This window comes from Aythya marila (genome assembly GCF_965140915.1).
Source record: "Aythya marila genome assembly, chromosome: 7".
Lineage (NCBI taxonomy): Eukaryota > Metazoa > Chordata > Aves > Anseriformes > Anatidae > Aythya > Aythya marila.
In genome coordinates, this window is record NC_139048.1 from 8,516,358 (window position 1) to 8,535,695 (window position 19,338).

A 19,338-nucleotide genomic window follows, 5' to 3' on the forward strand; every position below is an offset into this window, starting at 1 on the left:
GCTCCAACACAGCACCGGTGGTTCCCTGCTGTGTCCCACATCAGTCTCGTCAAATCTCCCCATGCACTGAACTGCCCCATGCCAGGAAATCTCTTGAATATCTTATATCTGAATGGAGAGGAATGGGAGCTCAGGGCTGAGCCCAAGATTTCTGATGTGACGTGAGATGTTGTGGCATCTTCTGGGACAGAGGGCATTCGGTGGCTCCAGGCTTCAGGTTTGCTGTCTGCCATCAAATTGTCTTTCTGAATCACAGCAAAAATTGAGCGTGGGCTACTGGGTAGTACCAAAATCCCCAAGTGAGAGTGCTTGTGCCTATTAGAGCCCAGCAAAGCTGCTGTTTTCCACACCTGCAGGTGGAACACAATATGTCCCGTCATATAGCATTTAGTGCTGTCACACTGCTGTCACCCTCGCCTCAGGCCCTTGCTAAAAATGCTCTCTCCTCTCTTCCTGGGCTGGGATGTGCCACCGCCCGTGGCTGGGTGGACGTCCTGGGCTTTGCTGCCACCCAATGGGAGACTGCAGCATCCTGGTGGCACTCGCCCAGGCCTCCTTTCTTTGCTTCACTTTGGCACTCCAGATCTTGTAAAAAGCAAAATGAGAAAAATACTGATTCCTTTGGAAGGCTGGTACTTTTCTGGATGATGGTTCATAGCTGCTTCCCAACAAAATCTTAAGTTTGTACAAAGCTTACCTAGCAATCTTTGAATCACAAAGTGTGAAAAACTGGATAGAGATTTCTGTCCTCTGCTGAATATGTCTGTAGTAAAGAAGACTGTATCTTCATAGAGGATCTGTAAGTCTCTGAGGAAAGGAAGATGTGTCTCTGCATAGCTGTGTAATTTTCCTCTTTGATTACCAAGTCTAGCGATTGTTGGGTGGTTAATGAGCATCAATGAACCGGGTAACTGACAGCAATGCATTTGTTTGCTTATTTGCAGATTGTGCTGGCTGTGGAAGAGACATAAAGAATGGACAAGCATTGCTAGCTCTGGATAAGCAGTGGCACCTGGGATGCTTTAAGTGTAAGGCCTGTGGGAAGGTCCTAACTGGGGAATACATCAGCAAGTAAGTAGCCTTTGCAACTCTCCTGCACTCTTGGTGTGAGTTCTTGTTGCCAGAAGGGAAGAGCTGGCAGCAAAGTTCACCTTTTGGTATCCAATTTCTATCACCTCTCAGCATATGCCAAAATTCTTTGCTGTCAGTGAGAGCTGAGCTGGGGAAGGGAGGTAAACTGGACAGAGCAACTGCAATGTGATGTTTAATGATAGCAGTCCCTACTTAATACCAGTACAGAAGAGGTTGTATCTCAATGCTCCCACAAGGGTTTGAGTGAATTCCTATATGTTTTCTGTGTTAGATACAGCTTTGATATGGCTTTGTGCCATTTTGTTTTCCAACATTGATATTGAGGAAAAAAATAGGAACCTGTCCGTTATTTGCCTTTGCTACAGAATAGACTAAACATGATGTGATTGACCTGTCAGTGTTTCTCAACTCCAAATGAGAAACTAATGAAGAGAGTATTGAACATAAGGAGGGGCAGAGGAAGTGAAGGGGGAAAAGTGTTGTAATTATAAAACAGAGGGAATTAAGATACAGTCCTTGTTCTCCTCTTCAAGTATATAATGAGGAGAAAATGTTGGGAAATAAAGTATGTTTCACAAACCCATCAGTAAGTACAGTGGGATGTATAATATTATAAATCAATTAAATGAAATAAATTCTGTAATTTCTTAAAAGAAGGTCAATGCTAGCGCCTGAGAAATAATATTAAGTTCTGATTGGTGCTTCCATTTGTACGATGGATGTACATTGTTCATACCAAAAACATCCATGACCTTACACTTAAAAGCAACTGGTTACGCTCTTCACACACTACGGAAGATTTCTTTGTTGAATGATCTCCACTCATCACCATGGACAGAGTTCCAATAATTTCTCTAGAATTGTACCACCTGTAGTTCTAGAGTCTGTTTTTAAGAATGAGGTTTGCTTCAGTGTTTCAAGGTTGGGTACCTTTCCTTTATGGAAATTTAAAGGAATAATTATAGAATTATGAGAATATGATTTTTTTTTTTTTTCTTCTACTGCAAAATACATCTCTTGGTTTCTCTCCCATTTGCCGATTGCTGTTCATTGGAGTTCCAGAGTGAAAACAAGGGAAGAATGTAAGTCATGCTGTAACCCATTTATTAAAAGGTGGTTTATATTTTGTGGATTTTCTTTTTCAGAGATGGTGCTCCTTATTGTGAAAAGGACTATCAGGTTCTTTTTGGAGTCAAGTGTGAAGCATGTCACCAGTTCATCACTGGGAAAGTCCTAGAGGTACGTGCTTTATAAGATGGAGTTTAAGAATTGGGCCACATCCCATTATGTTCTCAAGGAGCTGCAAAAAAATAAAAAATTCTCATGGGAAAATTTTACTGCTGATTTTAGAGCAAAGGTGCTAATTTTCAGAAATATTTTCAAGTGTTTTACCTTTGGAGCAATCAGGGAAAGTATGTGATAGAGAATTAATTACACTAGTTTCTATGGATTTATGATTTCTATGTTTCTTTTTTAGTGGTGATGTGCAAAGTCTGTTGCATTTCTTATTCTGTGTCAGATTTGATATATTTATAGAGGTAATTTGAGTACTGGAATCATTACCTTTGACAACTGTGAGTATTCTGAGATATATAGTCATGAAGGGGGGTTGTGTACCTGAGATTTTTCTTCTCAAATAAGGCCAGATGATATGAATGATGCTGACAAGGCGAGGGAGAAATGTACTGGAAATAATATGTTAGAAACAAGAAGGCACAAACAGAAAATGTCTGAACAGTCTTTTGTTTACTTTTAGTTGGAATCCTCTGTGTTCTCTTTGCCTCTCTGGCCAAATCATTTTACAGTTGCATATCTTTTGTTGTCAGTACTGTCTCCCATGGCTGTGACTAGTCCCCTGTGAGATGGGATCCTTGAATTATGTATGCATCCCTTTGTGTCATCACAGAAATGTTCAGTGGCTAAAAATGCAGATGACCTTCCTTGTCCTGTTACCATTGAAATATGAGGAACAAACCTGTTGCCTCCCTTCCATATAGGATTCTATGTTCAATGGAAATAACCTGACCTTTGAGCTTAGGCCTAGAACGGGCTGTGTGGCTTGGCTCCAGATTTAGTTATGTTTAATACTCAACCTTCCTGGAGCAAAAACGGGGGAACCAACACAAAATTCCCTTTATATAATAAAGTGGAAGAAATGGGAAAGCCAGGAAGAATTTCAGTTACAGGCATATTTTTTGGAGAGGAAACCAGATGTATTATTTTAATGAGTCCAAGAAATAAACCTGAAAGTATTACCAAAATAAAAACAGATGGAATTTGCTAGTTAAATGTGTATTATAAGTTCTCTTCTTTGTGTTCCATCTACTGTGTCAGCCCTCATCTGATAAGTTTCATATTTGATGTAAAGTGGAAACAGCTCGATTTTCTAGCTCTGGAGGTCTCTGTAGTTCAATATTCGAATATTAGCCAGGACAGTAGCCACCAACTGAGACTCAGAAAGCATGTAGACAGCTGCTGTACCTGTCACTGCTTCTACTGAGAGGAAGTACACTTTTCCAGTTAGCTGTGATCTTAGTCTGCCTCCTTTGCAGTGTGTTTCTAATTCTTTTGGAGTGCCACAAAGATAATCAGTGAGAACAGTCTGACTTTTCCCTTGAGTTAGAAAGGCTGTGTCTCTGGCTTTTATCTAGAGGTCTACTACCATCTGCCTATCTGTTCACATCTACTGATGAGTTTTTCAGTTTAGTACTCTCTGTTGGAGAGTACTCAGCATAGTTGGAGAGAAGTAATTGGATTTGTGAGACTGGGAAGCATAAAATATTCTATAATGACTTCAGATGCTATTTCTGCTGTTACTCTATTACACAGCACATGATAGGTGCTCAAACCTGTGCAATCTATTGCTGAAAGCAATGTGATCTATTCAGAGGCATGGAGATGAAAATAATAAAAGAGGAGGTTCTTTGAGTCTGCGGAGAGCTGGGAAGAAATGAGCTATTTCTGTTTGGAGCCTTCTGTGTAGTGGATGTGAATATAGAAAGGTTGCATTCATGTTGCTCTTTCTAGTATCAATGAGAAATAAAATTAGGTTTCTGAGAGGATCTAGAGCTATACCCTTTCAGAGCTGAATCAGCTGAGGCCAGGAGAAAATGAGTTCAACTCAACTAGAGTTCAGCTCTCTATCACAATCTAAGCTAAAGTTTGGTTTATCAGAGTCTTCGTGTCCCAGACAGAACCTTGTTGCAGTCATTTTGGTGTCAAGGTTGGTTTCTTGCCTTGTAGTTCTTTCTCTTCTTATGGGCATTTATTATCAGAAGAAGAGACAACATATTGCTGAAATAAAAGTAATGGAGCAGGTGTCCAACCTCATGTAAGGGTCAAAGTCAGAGAAAATAGATAAAGATTCCTCATGTGACCTAGCCCCAGCAGGATCCAAATATGCTCATGAAATAGAAACAGACCTTTTGAATGATTTTATGGAAATATTATGCATGTGAAATTATGGGTAAAACTAGAATTTTTGCTTGCATGTTCATGGATCTCATTGATTATCAGAGGCACAACCCTTAATAATACAGTAGAGGGCAGCAATAGTTCTCAATATCTAACCAAGACCAAAAAATAAAGCATGTAGAAATTGAATTACTTGTAACACAGCTCTTTCCTGATTTGTTTTAAATGGCATTTGAAGCTCACTGCTATGTGATAGGTGTAGAGTGGACAAGTCCTTAGAGTCTTTCACCAAAAAAACACAGTATTTTATGGTCAGGGAGACTCAGACATTGCTTTGACTGATTTACAGTACATCTTAGTAGCCTGGATAGTCCATGAATTGAGTTCTTCACGTATCAGTGGGGAATGCAGGTGCTAGAGAGACATACAAGCATTTTCTGTTATTGGGCGGCACTTGAAAAGATGCTTAGAAGGTACAGCTAATATTCAATAATACGAGGAGTTTAGTAGAACCATGGGCTAGTTTCTTGTCTCCTCCTAGAAATCTTGTATGCTGTCAGAGATGCACAGTTCTAAAGGAGCAGTACTAATGTCTCTAAATTAGACTAAAGGCACTAATAAGTGGAAACATGCATGTAAGATGAGAAAATTATGTGTCAGCACGAGTCCCCTTTGAGCAGGAAAAGTAGTTTAAAGGATGGGGCCAAAGCATGACATAAATCCTCTGGTAACAAAGGAGATGAGAGATTGGAAGTAGCCAGAGGGTCATGGAAGATAATTCACAGAACAGGATGCTGCAGTTCATGGAGGGCTGCAGATGCTTTTGAGGCAGGACAAGTAACAACTTCATTAGCCTGTACAGAAAATCACCCACAACCTTTCAGTACACCTGAAGTTTTAATTTAGATGAAGCTCGGGATTCTCACAGACAGATTACTGTTTTCCCTCCTTGTTTTCTTAAGCAGTGTTTCTTTGGCAAAGTTGGGCATTTTTGTCAATTAATATCATATGCGTTGTCTCTTGTCCTGCCACCTCTCTTGGGAATGAAACCATGTTATCAGTGTGAAGTAGCACAGTTATTGGAGGTGGAGATTATGGCATTACTGTGCAGCTCAACTGCTACCTAGCTTTGTATTTTACTTGTATTAATTAGAAATATTAATCTGATCCAGGTCTTTCATTTAATCCAACAATAAAATATTTGTTATGTCAGGACCACTATATATTATTTCATAATATTCATCCAAAGCAATGATGTGAAGATATTAGAGGGGACGTATGTGGCACGTGGTATGCAAACACTTCCCTCTAATGGATCAGAAGAAGTCAACAGAATGCTGTTGTTGTAGGACTGATTTATTTTTTGATCATTCACATTACTTTACTAGATGGAAAGTATAGAAAAGCAGGAAAACTGAAGCGAAATGAAAGTGTGAATCTGTGCTTTGTTTGTGGAGGCAGGTGATACCTGTTTTTCCAGTAAGAGTTTTTTTTTTTTAAATAGAAAATTTAAGATGCTTTGCAGCATCTCAGCTCCTGCTCATTTTTATCCCTTGTTGTTGCTTTGCACCTCTGAAAAATCAGGCCTTAGTCTTCTACATTGAGCAGTCAGCAAGAGAGACAACCACAGCTGAAGCTAATGTTGGCCCAAGAGTCTTCATCTCAGAAGGCAGCTGTGCTATGCCCTGTAGGCACATACAGCAAACTTTGTCAGAAAAGCCAAGGTTTGAGCTCAAACTTTTTAAGATTCAAGCCTTAAGAAAATAGAACTTCACCAGCATTCTGTAGAGATGATTTATTTGCTCAGTTTTTAAATGCATTACTTAAAAAAACAAAAAACAACAACAACAAAAAAAAAAAAAACAGCATATATTTTGTTAATATCCACATCTCATGGAAGAATCTCCTTTTTTTCTATACCATAGATCTGACAACTTTGAATAGCCGTAAAAATAGAAAAAAATGCCATGTGCATTTAAGTCAGCTCAGGTATTTCTCATGTTATTTTGCCCATAGCTTTCTGTGATAAATAGTCACAGATGATAGATAAGTCTGCACGCCAGCACAATGAATGTGATAAGTATCTAACATGAAATAGATACTGCAACTTTCTTGAGCATGCAGGATACTTTAATACTTGAGTATTTGATGATACTGCTCTCAAGACAACAGAGATCAGTGTTCTTCCTTGGGTTTCTCCAGGAGAAAGGAACCTTTATTTATGGCAAATTACTCATTTCCTCTTAACTTCAGTGAAAAACTTTTCTTCTCAGGCAGTAATGCCATAATGAGAGTAAGGACTGTCACACAGTAGAAAGTCTAAGTTGTTGTCTTCATAGCTTCAAGGCTTGCCTATGGAAAGATGTCCATCTGGTCTTAATCCTACAGATCTCTCTGTAGACATGTGTAACTCCACAAATCTGAGTAAACTTCAGCACATATTTAGCTATTTGAAAGATGCTGGCTTAAACCATTTTTGCCTTGTGTTTATCATGCACAATGTAATTATTCCTGTAGGGCTTGATTCAAAATATGTTAAAGTACTGAGAAGCTTTCCATTGACTTCAGAGAATGGTGGATTGTGTCTATGCCCATGCATTCTATCTGTGCTTATCTAAAGTGTTTTACAAAACTCCTAAGTAGTATTCTTTTAGTTCTGTAGAAAGAAGATACCAAGACAGAAACAGACAAATAACATGCATGAAATTAGACAGAAAGCCTGGGAATAAAAAATTCAGGTGCTGAGATTTTCACTTTTATTTTCTATTACTGATTTGATCTAGTGATCTGACTATGTATATATCTATTATATCTACTGTCAAATCCCTCAACCATCTGGCTACTCTACCCGTTTAATTTTTTATTTTTTTTTAATGCTACTTGCTTACTATTCATTATCAAACAAAAGGGCATTGTGTGATTTCTCCTGGCTGTGCATAGCTTGAGTTCCTGTTCTGGTGGGCTGCTGGCTGCCCTGTGTTTGTTTCCTGAGCACTGCTGAAACTCGCATGCCACCTTGTAAGCAGTGGCATAATGCCATTTTAACAGATGGACCCGGAAAGAGAAATGCCAGGAAATCAGAAGCCTCCTTTGACTTCAGCCTGCAAGGTCAAGTTCTAAGCAGTTCTGATATAGTAATTTATGCTGAGCTTCCCCTTATTTTAAAGAGGATGAGTATACTTAAGAGGTTGCATTTCATATGAAGGAAACTTAATACTTCTAGTTGCTGTATTTTAATGTGCCAGAATTTTAAGACGTTTTATCTTTGCTGCACCTAACTCAGATACTAATTCTCTCCTTCACATCTTGACTTCAGAATTTAGAAGTAAATAATAGTAATAATTAGAGAGAGAGAGCTGCCATGGTTGTATAAGGAAACTGTATCTCTGCATTTACCCAGCAAAGAATGTGATCCAGAGTAGCCTGTGAGTTTATTCAAGTGTTGATTTCAGGGCTAGATTTAGAAGCTCACATGAAATCATCACCCTTCGCTGCAGTCCAGGATGTAGTTTAGGTACTGCAGGGTATTCATACACCTGGTCCTGTGTTCTTACACCAGTACATCTTCTAGATCAAAGAACTGTGTAGAGAATCTCTTAAAACAAACATAGATATATTTTACTTCCATTCAGAAGTGTTAAATGAAAGGCAAACATATTCTTCTGCTGAATGAAATATTTCATGGGGTTGTTTTCATAGTGATTATCCTAGAAGTATCACAAAACATGTCACTTACCAGATTCAGATGATGCAGCCTGTACCAGTAGTAAAGGTCAAGGTGATTTAAAATGTTTAGCACTTTTATAAAGGAAGTAGTTTAAACGAAGACTGATGATGTGATGTATGCAAAAGGGTTTGGTTTTGGTGGTGTGTTAAGGAAAATTGCTGAAGGACGTATTACCACTCTGTTTTCATATCACCACACTGGTTTGGACATTTTATAGACTTGGGAGGTAACTCAGCTGCTCTCAACCAGCATCTCCCAGCCAGCACTGTCATCCTCACGCAGCAGAAAAATGCAGCAGCAGAAGGCTACATAACAGATGAGAAGCGATAGCTTTTAGTGCACGCCTTGTTAGTTCTGTGATTTGCTTTGTGTTTAATTTTACTGCTGTTCTAATAAATCGGAAAACACGAACGTGCTGCCTAACCAACCAAGGTAAGTGGTAAGAAAACAGCAGAAGCACATTGCTGTGATCGTTTGCCTTGTTTGCCCTTGCAGCCAGACAGGTACATACAGCAGACCACAGGGTTTCTTTCGATTGTGGTATTTACCTGTGAAGAGATCAAATAGGGTTGCTTTATGGGGCACACTGTGCATTCATCAAAGGCTCACAGGATGTGTGTGGAGCATGGCCTCACCCACAGTGTGCTGGCAGTACACAGGATATTTGTGCCCGTGAGAGAAGCAGCCCCCGTGCTCTTCCTGCCCTCGCCTGAATCAGAGCAGAATACAAGCTCAGCATAACTAAGTGCTTCTGACAAAACTAGACTGACACCCAGGAGGCTGTGTAAATTCTTCAGAAGCCGTGCAAGTAAAATTTAATAACTTCCAGAGCCAGAGAGTGCTGGTTTCATACTCGGTGGACACCTGTCCCTGAGGGAAAAAATGTTCAACATGGAGCAGTGACTCGAGTGATGGATGAGAAGTGGCCCTGCCCCTGCCTGGGCCAGGATCTTCCCTGTTTCCTTTTCTCAGAGCAAGCTGGTCGAGTCAGTGACAGCGTGTGTTCAGCGTGCAGGCTTGGCGGGCGGGAGAGCAAGAGCAGAAGACGAGGAGGAGGAGGAGGAGAAGGAGAAAGAGGAGGGAGGCTGAGGGCTGGGTGCACTCAGGGGCGCCTTGCTCCTGGTCTGCAAGAAGGTGAAGGGATTCTGCCCACCAGCCGAGCACGGATGGAGTTAGACTGAGGAATTCTTACCAGAAGGTAAATGTCTTCCTGTGAAACCAGATCTGAACTAGAAGGGGAGTAGTTTTCTTTTCGGGGAGGGGATACAGCTTTGTGATGTGACTGAATAGCTTGTCAGTAATATCAGAATCGGATATCTGTACTATTATTACTGCTCCGGCAGGATTTTTTAAAGGGGTATGTGTAATCCCATGTCTTAGTTGGAGAGTGTAGCTAACATTTTTAAACTGCCAGAAATAGATGAGAACAGGACAGAGCTTGGCTGTTTCTGATTGCAGCTGATTGCAGATGCACGGAGGAACAATAGACTTCTTTATCTCAAATACTTCTTAGTATAGTATGTTACATCTTGTGATCACTTCTGGAGAATCAATGCATAGCAATAAAGTTAGAACTTTTTTTCCAGTCTCTCTGTCTTTGAGCTCGGAAATGTGTTTTATTAGTTAATGTCAAACATTGTTGGGTTTTGTATTGTTTTTAATGTGGGGTTTGTTTGTGTAGAAATGGGGAAATGAAAAGTATAACAACTCAGGCATATTAGTAAATGTTTCAGCCAGCTTGTCTATGTAGCTGAGTAGCAGCACAGACTTGACTCAAACCATCCTTCCCTGATAAAAATATGCATGTGTAATTGCACAGAACACAGCACCATGCACAGGGTCAAAAAATATAGAATTAATATACTTCCAGAAAAAAAAAAATCCAATAAAATATAATAATAAACTTCAGGAAAAAAAAAAAAGACTTCATGTAAAAATCTTTCTAACAAGGTTTGGGTGACTTTGCTTTTTTAAACTCAAAAGATTGAACTTGGCAAGAGGGATATCTGTATTTAGAAGAGGCTTGACATATAGTAAAAGCAATTAGCTGGAGTTGACAGAGCCCTAACATGAGTTCAGTTGCTATGGCAGCATCATCACAAGGCATTAACTTCTCTGCAGTGGTTTTGAAACCATCCCTTAGTCAATTTGAACATCAATAGAAAAGGGAGGAATGTTAAGAAGATGTACAGGATGGTGAGTAAGGAGAGCAAGTCGTAACAAGTAATTTGAAAAAAATAACCAATTAAAGCTTCCTTATTGCCACAAAGGGACTTGTGAAGTCTTGCAGGTGCTTATAAAATAATGGCTTATCTGTATAAATTGCTTTCTTGTGTACAGTCTTGCTGATGAGGATTTATGTTTCCTAGCACAGCATCTTTAGCTTTTTCCTGTTTGTTTTAATTAAATATTCTGTAGAGTGTTTCTTGCACTAAGTATTAGCGATAAACTTTAGCAGGCTGATAAGAAATACTTTAGAATGACATTTCAGTAGAGGCATTTATATTAGTATAAAGATCACTGCCACCAAATATGCCTGTGTGGTATATAACTATTGCAAGTATTCCAGTAGCACACAACAGGTACTTGAAACAGGTAGTTTTTTACTGTAACAGAGGTGCACATAACATACATATATTTTTTCAGTGGAATGGTAAATTACCTGGACTACTTTATTTTTCTTGTTATGTACCTGTGTTAAGAACTCTGCTGCATGGTTGTCACTGTAGAACGTGTTCTTTTCTTGGCACAATCTGTTTTAGGGAAAACATAATATTGGGTTTTCATTTTATAGTTGCTCTTGTTTCTTCTTTTCATCTTTTAAACTTTTGCATGTATATATTTATTTATTTATTTTTGCATCTTTTAAATGTTTGCACCACAATCAGCCACAAAAGAGGTATAAAACTACGATGATCCCTGCACCAAAGTACTACACTGAAACCACTGTCATGGTCTCACTTTCAATTGGGATGTAGTGATAGGGGAATGTGAGGTAATCTGTGACATCATGACATTATTTCAGGCAGTTTAGTTTTTGATTTTCCTTGACTGAGATCACAATGAAAATGGATTAAGTGGTGGAATATTTTTTGTAAGATTGTGATCTTTCATTTTTAAGTTCTATAAGTGGAGAGTTTGCTCCTCATTTGTAGAAGGGCAGGGTGGGACTTACACTTGTCCCCAGTAAAAAGTAATTGTTGGGAAGAATGCAGCAGAAACCAGTTTGAAACTTGAGAAGTGGAGAAGAGCCTGTTGAGGCAAGTCTATAGATGTCACACGTTTGTAACAGGTTCCAAAACAGGTATTGTGCTTAATATTCTCTGTGTGAGGACTCAGTCTTCTCTTCTCTCTGCTTTGTTAGGGTGCTTTCCCTGACAAAGTTTGGAATCTTGGGAGTTTGATGTCCTCACAATTAACACCCAAGTGTCTCTTTACTGAACTGGGTCCTTTAAAGATGAAGAAATATGATTACCTGAGTATTTTGCAGGTAACTAAATGTTTAAAATGACCATCTGGAGCATAAAGTAGGTAGGTTTTAATTGCATGCTCATGCTACATTAGAAGGTCATATAGGTGTAATTGTCCTTGAGATAGATATCTGGTTTGTTTGACATTTATTACAAGCCATTTTCTTTGGAAGAGGGAAAAACAGCACACAGCAAGAGGTGCACCTGTGCACCACCAGCAACACACATGCTGGCATTCAAACTGTCTGTGAAACTGGCTTGGGATGTTCTGTAGTTCACAAAGGTCTCTGAAATGAGCACCAAGAATCACTTGAGTATGAGTTAGTGTGTTAAGAATTTGCCTTGCACATGTACAACTTGGAGAGAGATTTGTTATGCATACAGATGGATGTTTTTGCTTTGAATTCTGTGAAGTAGTTGCATCTTGGCTGGAAAATGTTGTTTTCATAGGAATGAGGAGAATAAGAACTGAGGCAGTAAAACTTCAAGCAGATTCCTCAGCAGCACCCTTGAAGTACTGTGCTATTGAGGCAACAGTCACAGAGATGCTATATTCAATTGAAACTTTGATGGCAGCAAGTGATGTTAGGTATCCCTTTCTACTTTAGGTTCATTTATCTCTTTTCTGTTCATCACCACAGTAATATGTTCTATCATGGTTATTTTGCTGGAGTCATTTTCCTGCGGTAACTAGAAACCTTGATTTTATGTGGAACTGAAGAAAACAATGTAGCAAGTAAAATGGCTGTGTCTTGGCTCTGAGAAACATACTCTGATGTGATGTTCATGCCAGCTAGGATTCAGAAGTATGCTTGCATAGTTTTGCATCTGTAATTAGAAATCATCTGTACGAGAAGACTGACAAACAATATAAAATGGACTTCTGACAAAAATAAAAGGCTCTGCTTTTAAACCAAGTACCTGTTGGTGGTCTGGCACTTAGATTCTAAGTTACTCTATTTGAAAAAGTGACAACTATTTCTGTGCATTAACTTATTCACTCGGTTAATTTGATGGCATTTTGGCCAGAATCGCAAAGCAAGGATTCCTCAGAAATGCCTTGCTGTAGTCAAATTCAGTCTCATACATGTAATTATGTGTTAGAGACTCTGGAGTTAAGAGTGATGTGTTTGGGAAGGAAAACATTTGAAGAATATCTGTCCCTTTGATAGATGGTCATCTGTTGCTTATTGTGACCTCTTACTGGAAGAATTTTCTAAAGGTAGCAGGTAGCATTGCAGTTAATCAAGGACAGAATACTTTTTATACTTTTTAAAGCATTATAGGACAAGAGTAGCTGGAACAACAGTGACTACTAGGGTGAGTTTGCTACAAGAGCAGATAGCAGTCACCAAAAGGAAAAGAAAATACTCTACTCAGTTCACTCCTGGCATATTTTCCTATTAGAATAACGTGGGGATCTACCAGGTACAAATAAGCATATATTGAGTGCTTTATTTCTACTTTATTTCTTATTGGCTGCTTTTCTTTTATGTCCTCTTGTTATTTTCTGGTGAGGTACTGTGTGATCTCATGCTTAATCTCTTTTCCCACTCCTTTGGCCTTCCCAACTCTTCTTTCTCTGTTCTTGGGACACTCCCTCTGAACTGAATGCAGACATTGGAGTGGAGACCAGGCATTGCTACATTGCATGCCAGAGGTTACACGGTTCCACAAACAGCCTTCTGACAGAAAACTGGAAAGACAATTTTATATTAATTAGGTAGGAAATCAGCTATTGGATCTGGTGGTGTGCTACTCAGAGGCGCTGCCGGACTGGGAGTCTAAGAATTTGAGTTCTCTGCTTGGATCTGCTGCAAGAATTACTTTTGATCCAAGGTGAGTTGCTTAATGCCCCAGACTCTCACATCCTTCATTGATAGGAAGACGCTTGCCTGCTGAGCAGGCTAGCAGGAGTTTTGCTGAGCCCTGCACTGAGCTATCTCAGCTGTGCCTGTTCTGCAGAGCCCCTGGTGCAATCATGGCAGTAGCAGCTCTGGTGCTGATGCGGCACAGCTCGTCCCGATCTGCTCCTGGCGTTGTGCTTGGGCTGTCTCCCTGAGCCGCAAACCGCATCAACAAAAGCTCACTTCCAGCAGCAAAGTTCCTGCTATACCAGGAATTTTGCTGCTTTGCCAAGACAGCTCGAGGAGTAAATTTTTCAGGCTCTGACTCTAATTATTCTGTCCTGTGCTCCCTAGGAGCAGTTTAGAATCACAGAATGGTTTGGGTTGGAAGGGGCTTTAAAAACAACTAACTCCAACTCCCTGCGATGGGCAGGGACACCTCCCACCAGACCAGGCCTGGCCTTGGTGCATGGGTAAATACCTCCGTCTATATCCATTGGAATGGATTTTAAGGTTAGAGAAACTGCTAAAAGTGTCTTGTCTGACCTTCTCTTTTCAAAATCATAGAGCTTTTCCCTACAAATAATGATGATAATGATAAAATAATAAAAATATAAGGTTATCCTTTGTGAAATTATCCTGTCTTGTCATGAAGGCTGCAGAATGATTGTGAAGTCACAGATTTTCCCTTTTGCTGTTTAAGTTACCTCTACTGTAGAAACCTCATCTTATTTTGTGGTTAAATTTGTCTAACTTTAGCTTGTTGATGTCACAGTTGTTTTTGTTTGTTTGTTTGTTTTGGTGGGATTGAAAAGCTCATTCTCTTTCCTATTTCTCTTCTTTGCTTTTAATTACTGTTCCATTGTGCTCCAGTCATCTTTGAAGCCTCTCTCTCAGTAATGATTTGGCTCCAAGTCCTTCAATTTCACAGCCTAAGGCTCACGTTGGTTGGTGGCTCTCCACTGAATTACTCTGCAAATCCATGTGTCCACTTGTCAGTATTATAATAGCGACTGCAGTATATAGTCAGAAGCAAAACCTTGCTTCTGCTATCCCTTTATGTTCTTTGCACACACCAAATGATCAGAAGAACCAGCTGTTTTAGGTACTCTCCGAGCTCTTTCGGGAGGTTTCTAATGATGACCTCCAAGTGCCTCCCTCAGTGGCTGTGGCCTACAACATGGCGCTCAGTCTCCCAGGGCCCTGCTTGTTTGATTTGCAGCCATTCTGCATTAGGATATTAAAATGTACTTGTTAGATTTTAGGTAGCTTAAACAAACATTGTTTTGAGTCATCGGCAAATTTACAAGGAAAGGTTTTTATATTTGTTTTTATTATATTGTTTGGGCCAGTAGCAGAGGTACCTCATGCTGTGGGCAGAAGGAAGTCATCTCTGAGGTGTTTGTCTCCCCCCTGCTAACACATCCATCTGTCAGACAACTGCCTAGCTATAGTTTTTGTTGTTGTTTGTTGTTGGTTTTTTTTTTTTTAAGACTCTTGAATTCAATTTATTCAAGTCTTTTAATTTGTAAAAGTAGACTCATGACAAACACTTGGAAAAAAAATAATTCTTGTCAAACAAACAGTATCTAACATTACCTTTTATATTACCTTTTTAATTATCTCAATTCTTATGCTTTTTCTATATAAAAGAGTACGGAGCATGGTTATTTTCTTGCTTGTCTTTTACAGTACACAATTTAGGACATTCAGTAGGCTGTCTTTAAAATTCCAGGATTTATCTTTTCAGGGTTACTTTAAGATCTAGGTATATGTTCCTTTAAAATACAGTGTTGTTCTTTATCTGTCTACACAATTAAATCATGATCCGAATGGAAGTAATTGCTAATTTTCAGAATTGCAAATAACCTGTTCACATTAGGATGAGGTCTAATATTTGTTGCCAGGTGTCAGGTGCAGTGCCTTCTGATCTATAAAATATCTGTCAGATGCAGGTTTTTGTTTGTTTGTTTGTTTTGGGGAGAGGTTTTTTGTTGTTGTTGTTGTTTGTTTTTGGTTTTTAAGATATGAAAGAGCTTTGTTATTGAAATTTCTAGCTAAATGTCAGCAGGTTGAAGTCAGTTGCCGTTCTGCTGACTGAGAAAGTAGTTTCTACTTAAGTATACCAGTAATATCTGTCACAAAGACAGTGAATTCACAGATTTGTATTGACTCTCAATGAATCAATGTGAGAATTGCTGTTTATGAACCTGGACTTTTCCCTGATCTTTTATTTCTGAACAGAAAACATGCATCTTGGATTACTTTCCTCAGCCATAGTAACACTAGTCATTATTTTAACTCCTACATCTCTGATGTGAATGACATCCTTCTTAGTATCCTTAGTATCCTTCTAGATCCTAGATCCAGTCAGTCCAGATAATAATGAAAGTCCAGATAATAATGAAAGAAGACTTATAAATTGCATGGAGTAGTGAGATGTCTGAGACTGGGTAGAATACCATCAATTTACATATCTATTCACAACAAGACAGAACATGGAGCAAATGTTGCACGCATTCAATGGTTAGTCTTACTTTGCAGGACATACACATACCTTAATACAATCTACTACATATATTTTCTCTGAATTCTCTCTGATTAACTACATGGTCAGTCACTGGGATTAGATTTCTCTGTGCATAAATAGGATTCTAACGGATATGACGTTAGAAATCCTGGCAGTCAGCAATAAAGGTGGGTCTGCTATTGCTTTGCTTCTCTGTACAGACCAGAATACTCTACCTGGCCTCTTGAGGCTTCTGTGGGTGCATGTCTTAGTTGAGTGGAATTATCTTTGAAGTAACAACCTCCTGCTTTTAACTGTGTGGAGAATGTAAGTTCTTAGCTGTGGTACAGTGTGTAATGACAGGTGCATTTGCTCCGTGAAGACAGGATGAGTGGCTGCCATAAGGAATCTATGGTTTAGCATGTTTTGCCTTTGTGTGCAACTCGCTCATCACTGGGTGTTGCAGGGAAATGAGAACTTGAGGCAGAGCTGACAGTGCAGTCACAGGTGGCTGCTAGGGCCCTACTGCACAGTAAGTCTGGTTGATGTTCAGCTCCCAGGAGGGCTGATTCTTCATGCTAGCAGACCAATTGCAACACTGGAGATGTAGCCTGAAGCATTACTCACATCTTTTCTATAAGGAAAAATGATATTCTAAGCAGCTAATAATTTGCATTGCTATTAGCAGCCACTAATGAGTATAATAATACTGTATGCTGATGGAATTAACAGTAATAAGTTCCAAAAGTTTGATACAGTCCATCTGTTAAGGAATGCAATAGCATGACACTGGTAGTCACTGCTGGGATACTGGGAAGTATGTTGTATAACTCAGAAAGCAGGCATGGAAGAACAGTGCAAGTGTTCCTAGCAGCTGCAGTCTGGGCTTGCCCAAGACAGCACAGCAGTCAATGGAAGGCTCTGGGATTATTCCACGTCCCTTGCATGCAGGTTGTCATTCAGATTTAGAGTCACGGCCTCATGCTCCATTTCCCACTTTCCCCCTCACGTGCTTCTCGCAGCCTGGGAACTGCTGGTGTGAGCTCTGCTTCCCGCTGCTCCGGGCGCAGGGCAGGGCTCTGCTGGGAGCTGCTCCTCTCCAGAGGGGGTGGTGACATTAGTACTCCAAACAACATCAGGAGATCCTCGTTTTAAAGATGCACATCAAACAAGGATTTATCAAGCTAGATAGTTTACAAAATTTAAATTGTATTACATTTTCCTTCCTTTGGTAGTAACAGGTAAAGTTATGGGAGATTCAGACGTCCTTTGGAAGCAGAGGAGCTGCACTTTTATTGTTGTATCTCAGCACAGAAGTTTGTAGTGACTTGCTGAACAGATAAGACCCTGGGAAAAATGAGTGGACAGTTTAGGCCAGGATGTTATTAAAAGCAAATTTTGGTCTTCATAGTGTTTGTGCTGTTCCACCCGCCTGTGAGATCACAGAAGCCTGCAGAGAAGGAAACAATGGCATTTGATATTATCCTGAACATCAAACAGGGTGAAAGATTCTGTGACCTCTGCCAGTAATTAAAATAAAGCTTCTCTGGAAAATGGTAGGCTACTGCTACAGTTCCTGTTTTACAATTCATGACATTCCTTAAGGGGTTTAAAGATGAGTCTGAGTTATTCTTTATGCTGCTCCTTAGTCCTTAAGAGATCTGAGAAATCAGGTCAACCTCCTTAGAGTCATGGTAGGAGTAAATATTTGATTAGATTTGTCAATCAAAGAGCTGTGATTGATAGCTCTTCATTAAAAAACAAAACAAACAAACAAAAAAAAACACCTTTTAAAAGCACTCTTAAAACTACAAAACTACATCCTTTTTTTTTTTTTTTTTTTTGCATTTAGGTTGTATTAGGAAAATTGAGCTTTCTATGTGTTTAATAGCTGCTTAGCTATAGCAGCTATTAGCAATAGGTGATTGCTAGGATATCTTTGAATGAAGAGTGAGTGCAGCTGTGCAAATGTAACACAGCAAAAATGCACTTAATTGTGTCTTTTGGCCAACAGAAAATGTCTGTTGGTAATTAGTTCTTCCTCCACCAGACCCACTGGCATGTGAGCACTCCTGGTGGGATTCTTGTTATTGTCCCTTCTGGCTCTTGTTCACCGTTGTGCTGGAAAGAACAGGACTGAAGGCATGAGTAATAGGAAATCTTAAGCTCTCACGTTCACCAAAGAGGAAAACATTTATTTAATCAGACTGGAGCTCTACAAGCACTGAGAAAATAAAAGTTGGTCTTGTGGGAGCTGGGGGGACAGCATGAGGGAGGAGATAGACTCTAAAAGTGCAGTCCTTGGCTTTTGAAGTACTGTGGTCCTAGGATTAGGGCTGGGTGTGCCCAAAGCAGGGACTGAGGCTGGCTTCTGGGGCACGCATGCAGCTCTATTTCTATTTTCTGGGTTGGAGTCATTTGTGTTTAAATTTATTTTTTTGTGCAACCCACAGTTGCCTTTCCCAGACACCTATGAGAAATGGTACAGTTTTGGCTTTAAGTCCCCAAAGACTGAATAGCTATTTTTTTGAGCAAGAAGTGATTTGTTGCTGTCAGCAGGGTGCAAGATGCCAGCTGAGAAGTTTTTGAGTAGCAAACCAACTGTAAGGGATTTCTGGACATGAAGTGAACTTGGGAAGGGGTAAGGAGAGTGAGGCATAGTGGGAAGGCAAGTGTCTTTAACCCTCGTACACTTCGGCTGAAGAACCTTCAGGGCAAACGTGCACTGAGTAATGGTGCTTGGTATTGCCAGCAGGACTGGGATGTAAGCCTTAACAGCCCCCAGTATGGCAGTGTGTGGTTACAAGAAACTTCACACCGATTGTGCTGAATGTGGGTTTAGTAGCCTGAAAGCTAGGAAGAAAACAGATATCTGAAAAGTGTGAATATTTCATTCCCTGTAGATCCTGAAGTTTCTCCTAATACGTTGTAATGACTGATTTTTAGCAACCCACTTTCTCAGATGATGATGGCAAGTCAGGCTTAGCAAGATTAGCCTTGGGTTAGCTGAGCTGCATATTGGTTCCCAGTGGATACCCACTGAAGACAGAGTTCTGCTCCAGAGTCATAGAAACACTGCTGAGGCAGAAAATGGATGAAACTGGATGGGAAGCATTCAGCAACAGCTGCAGCTGCTGTGATATAAAACTCCAGCAAAACCAGCCAGTGCAGGAGGGGTTAGCACTTCCACTTAGCAAGCTTGTGTTAGCAGGGGCGTGGTGTTCCTTCATCACTGCTCACTCTGGGCTAACGTTTGGCCAGTTGTTACAGCCTTAGGGA

General features: G+C 39.9%; 1 protein-coding gene across 11 annotated transcripts in view; it reads left to right on the top strand.

The window, feature by feature from the left end:
• The window catches only part of ABLIM1 (actin binding LIM protein 1), a 189,960-nt gene that overhangs the window by 111,984 nt on the left and 58,638 nt on the right, over positions 1–19,338 (top strand). For all 11 annotated transcript variants that reach the window (XM_082764171.1, XM_082764169.1, XM_082764173.1 and 8 more), the window contains 2 exons: positions 945–1,071; positions 2,238–2,331. In XM_082764171.1, the coding sequence (XP_082620297.1) occupies positions 945–1,071; positions 2,238–2,331 (221 nt within the window). The remainder of the gene's footprint in view (positions 1–944; positions 1,072–2,237; positions 2,332–19,338) is intronic.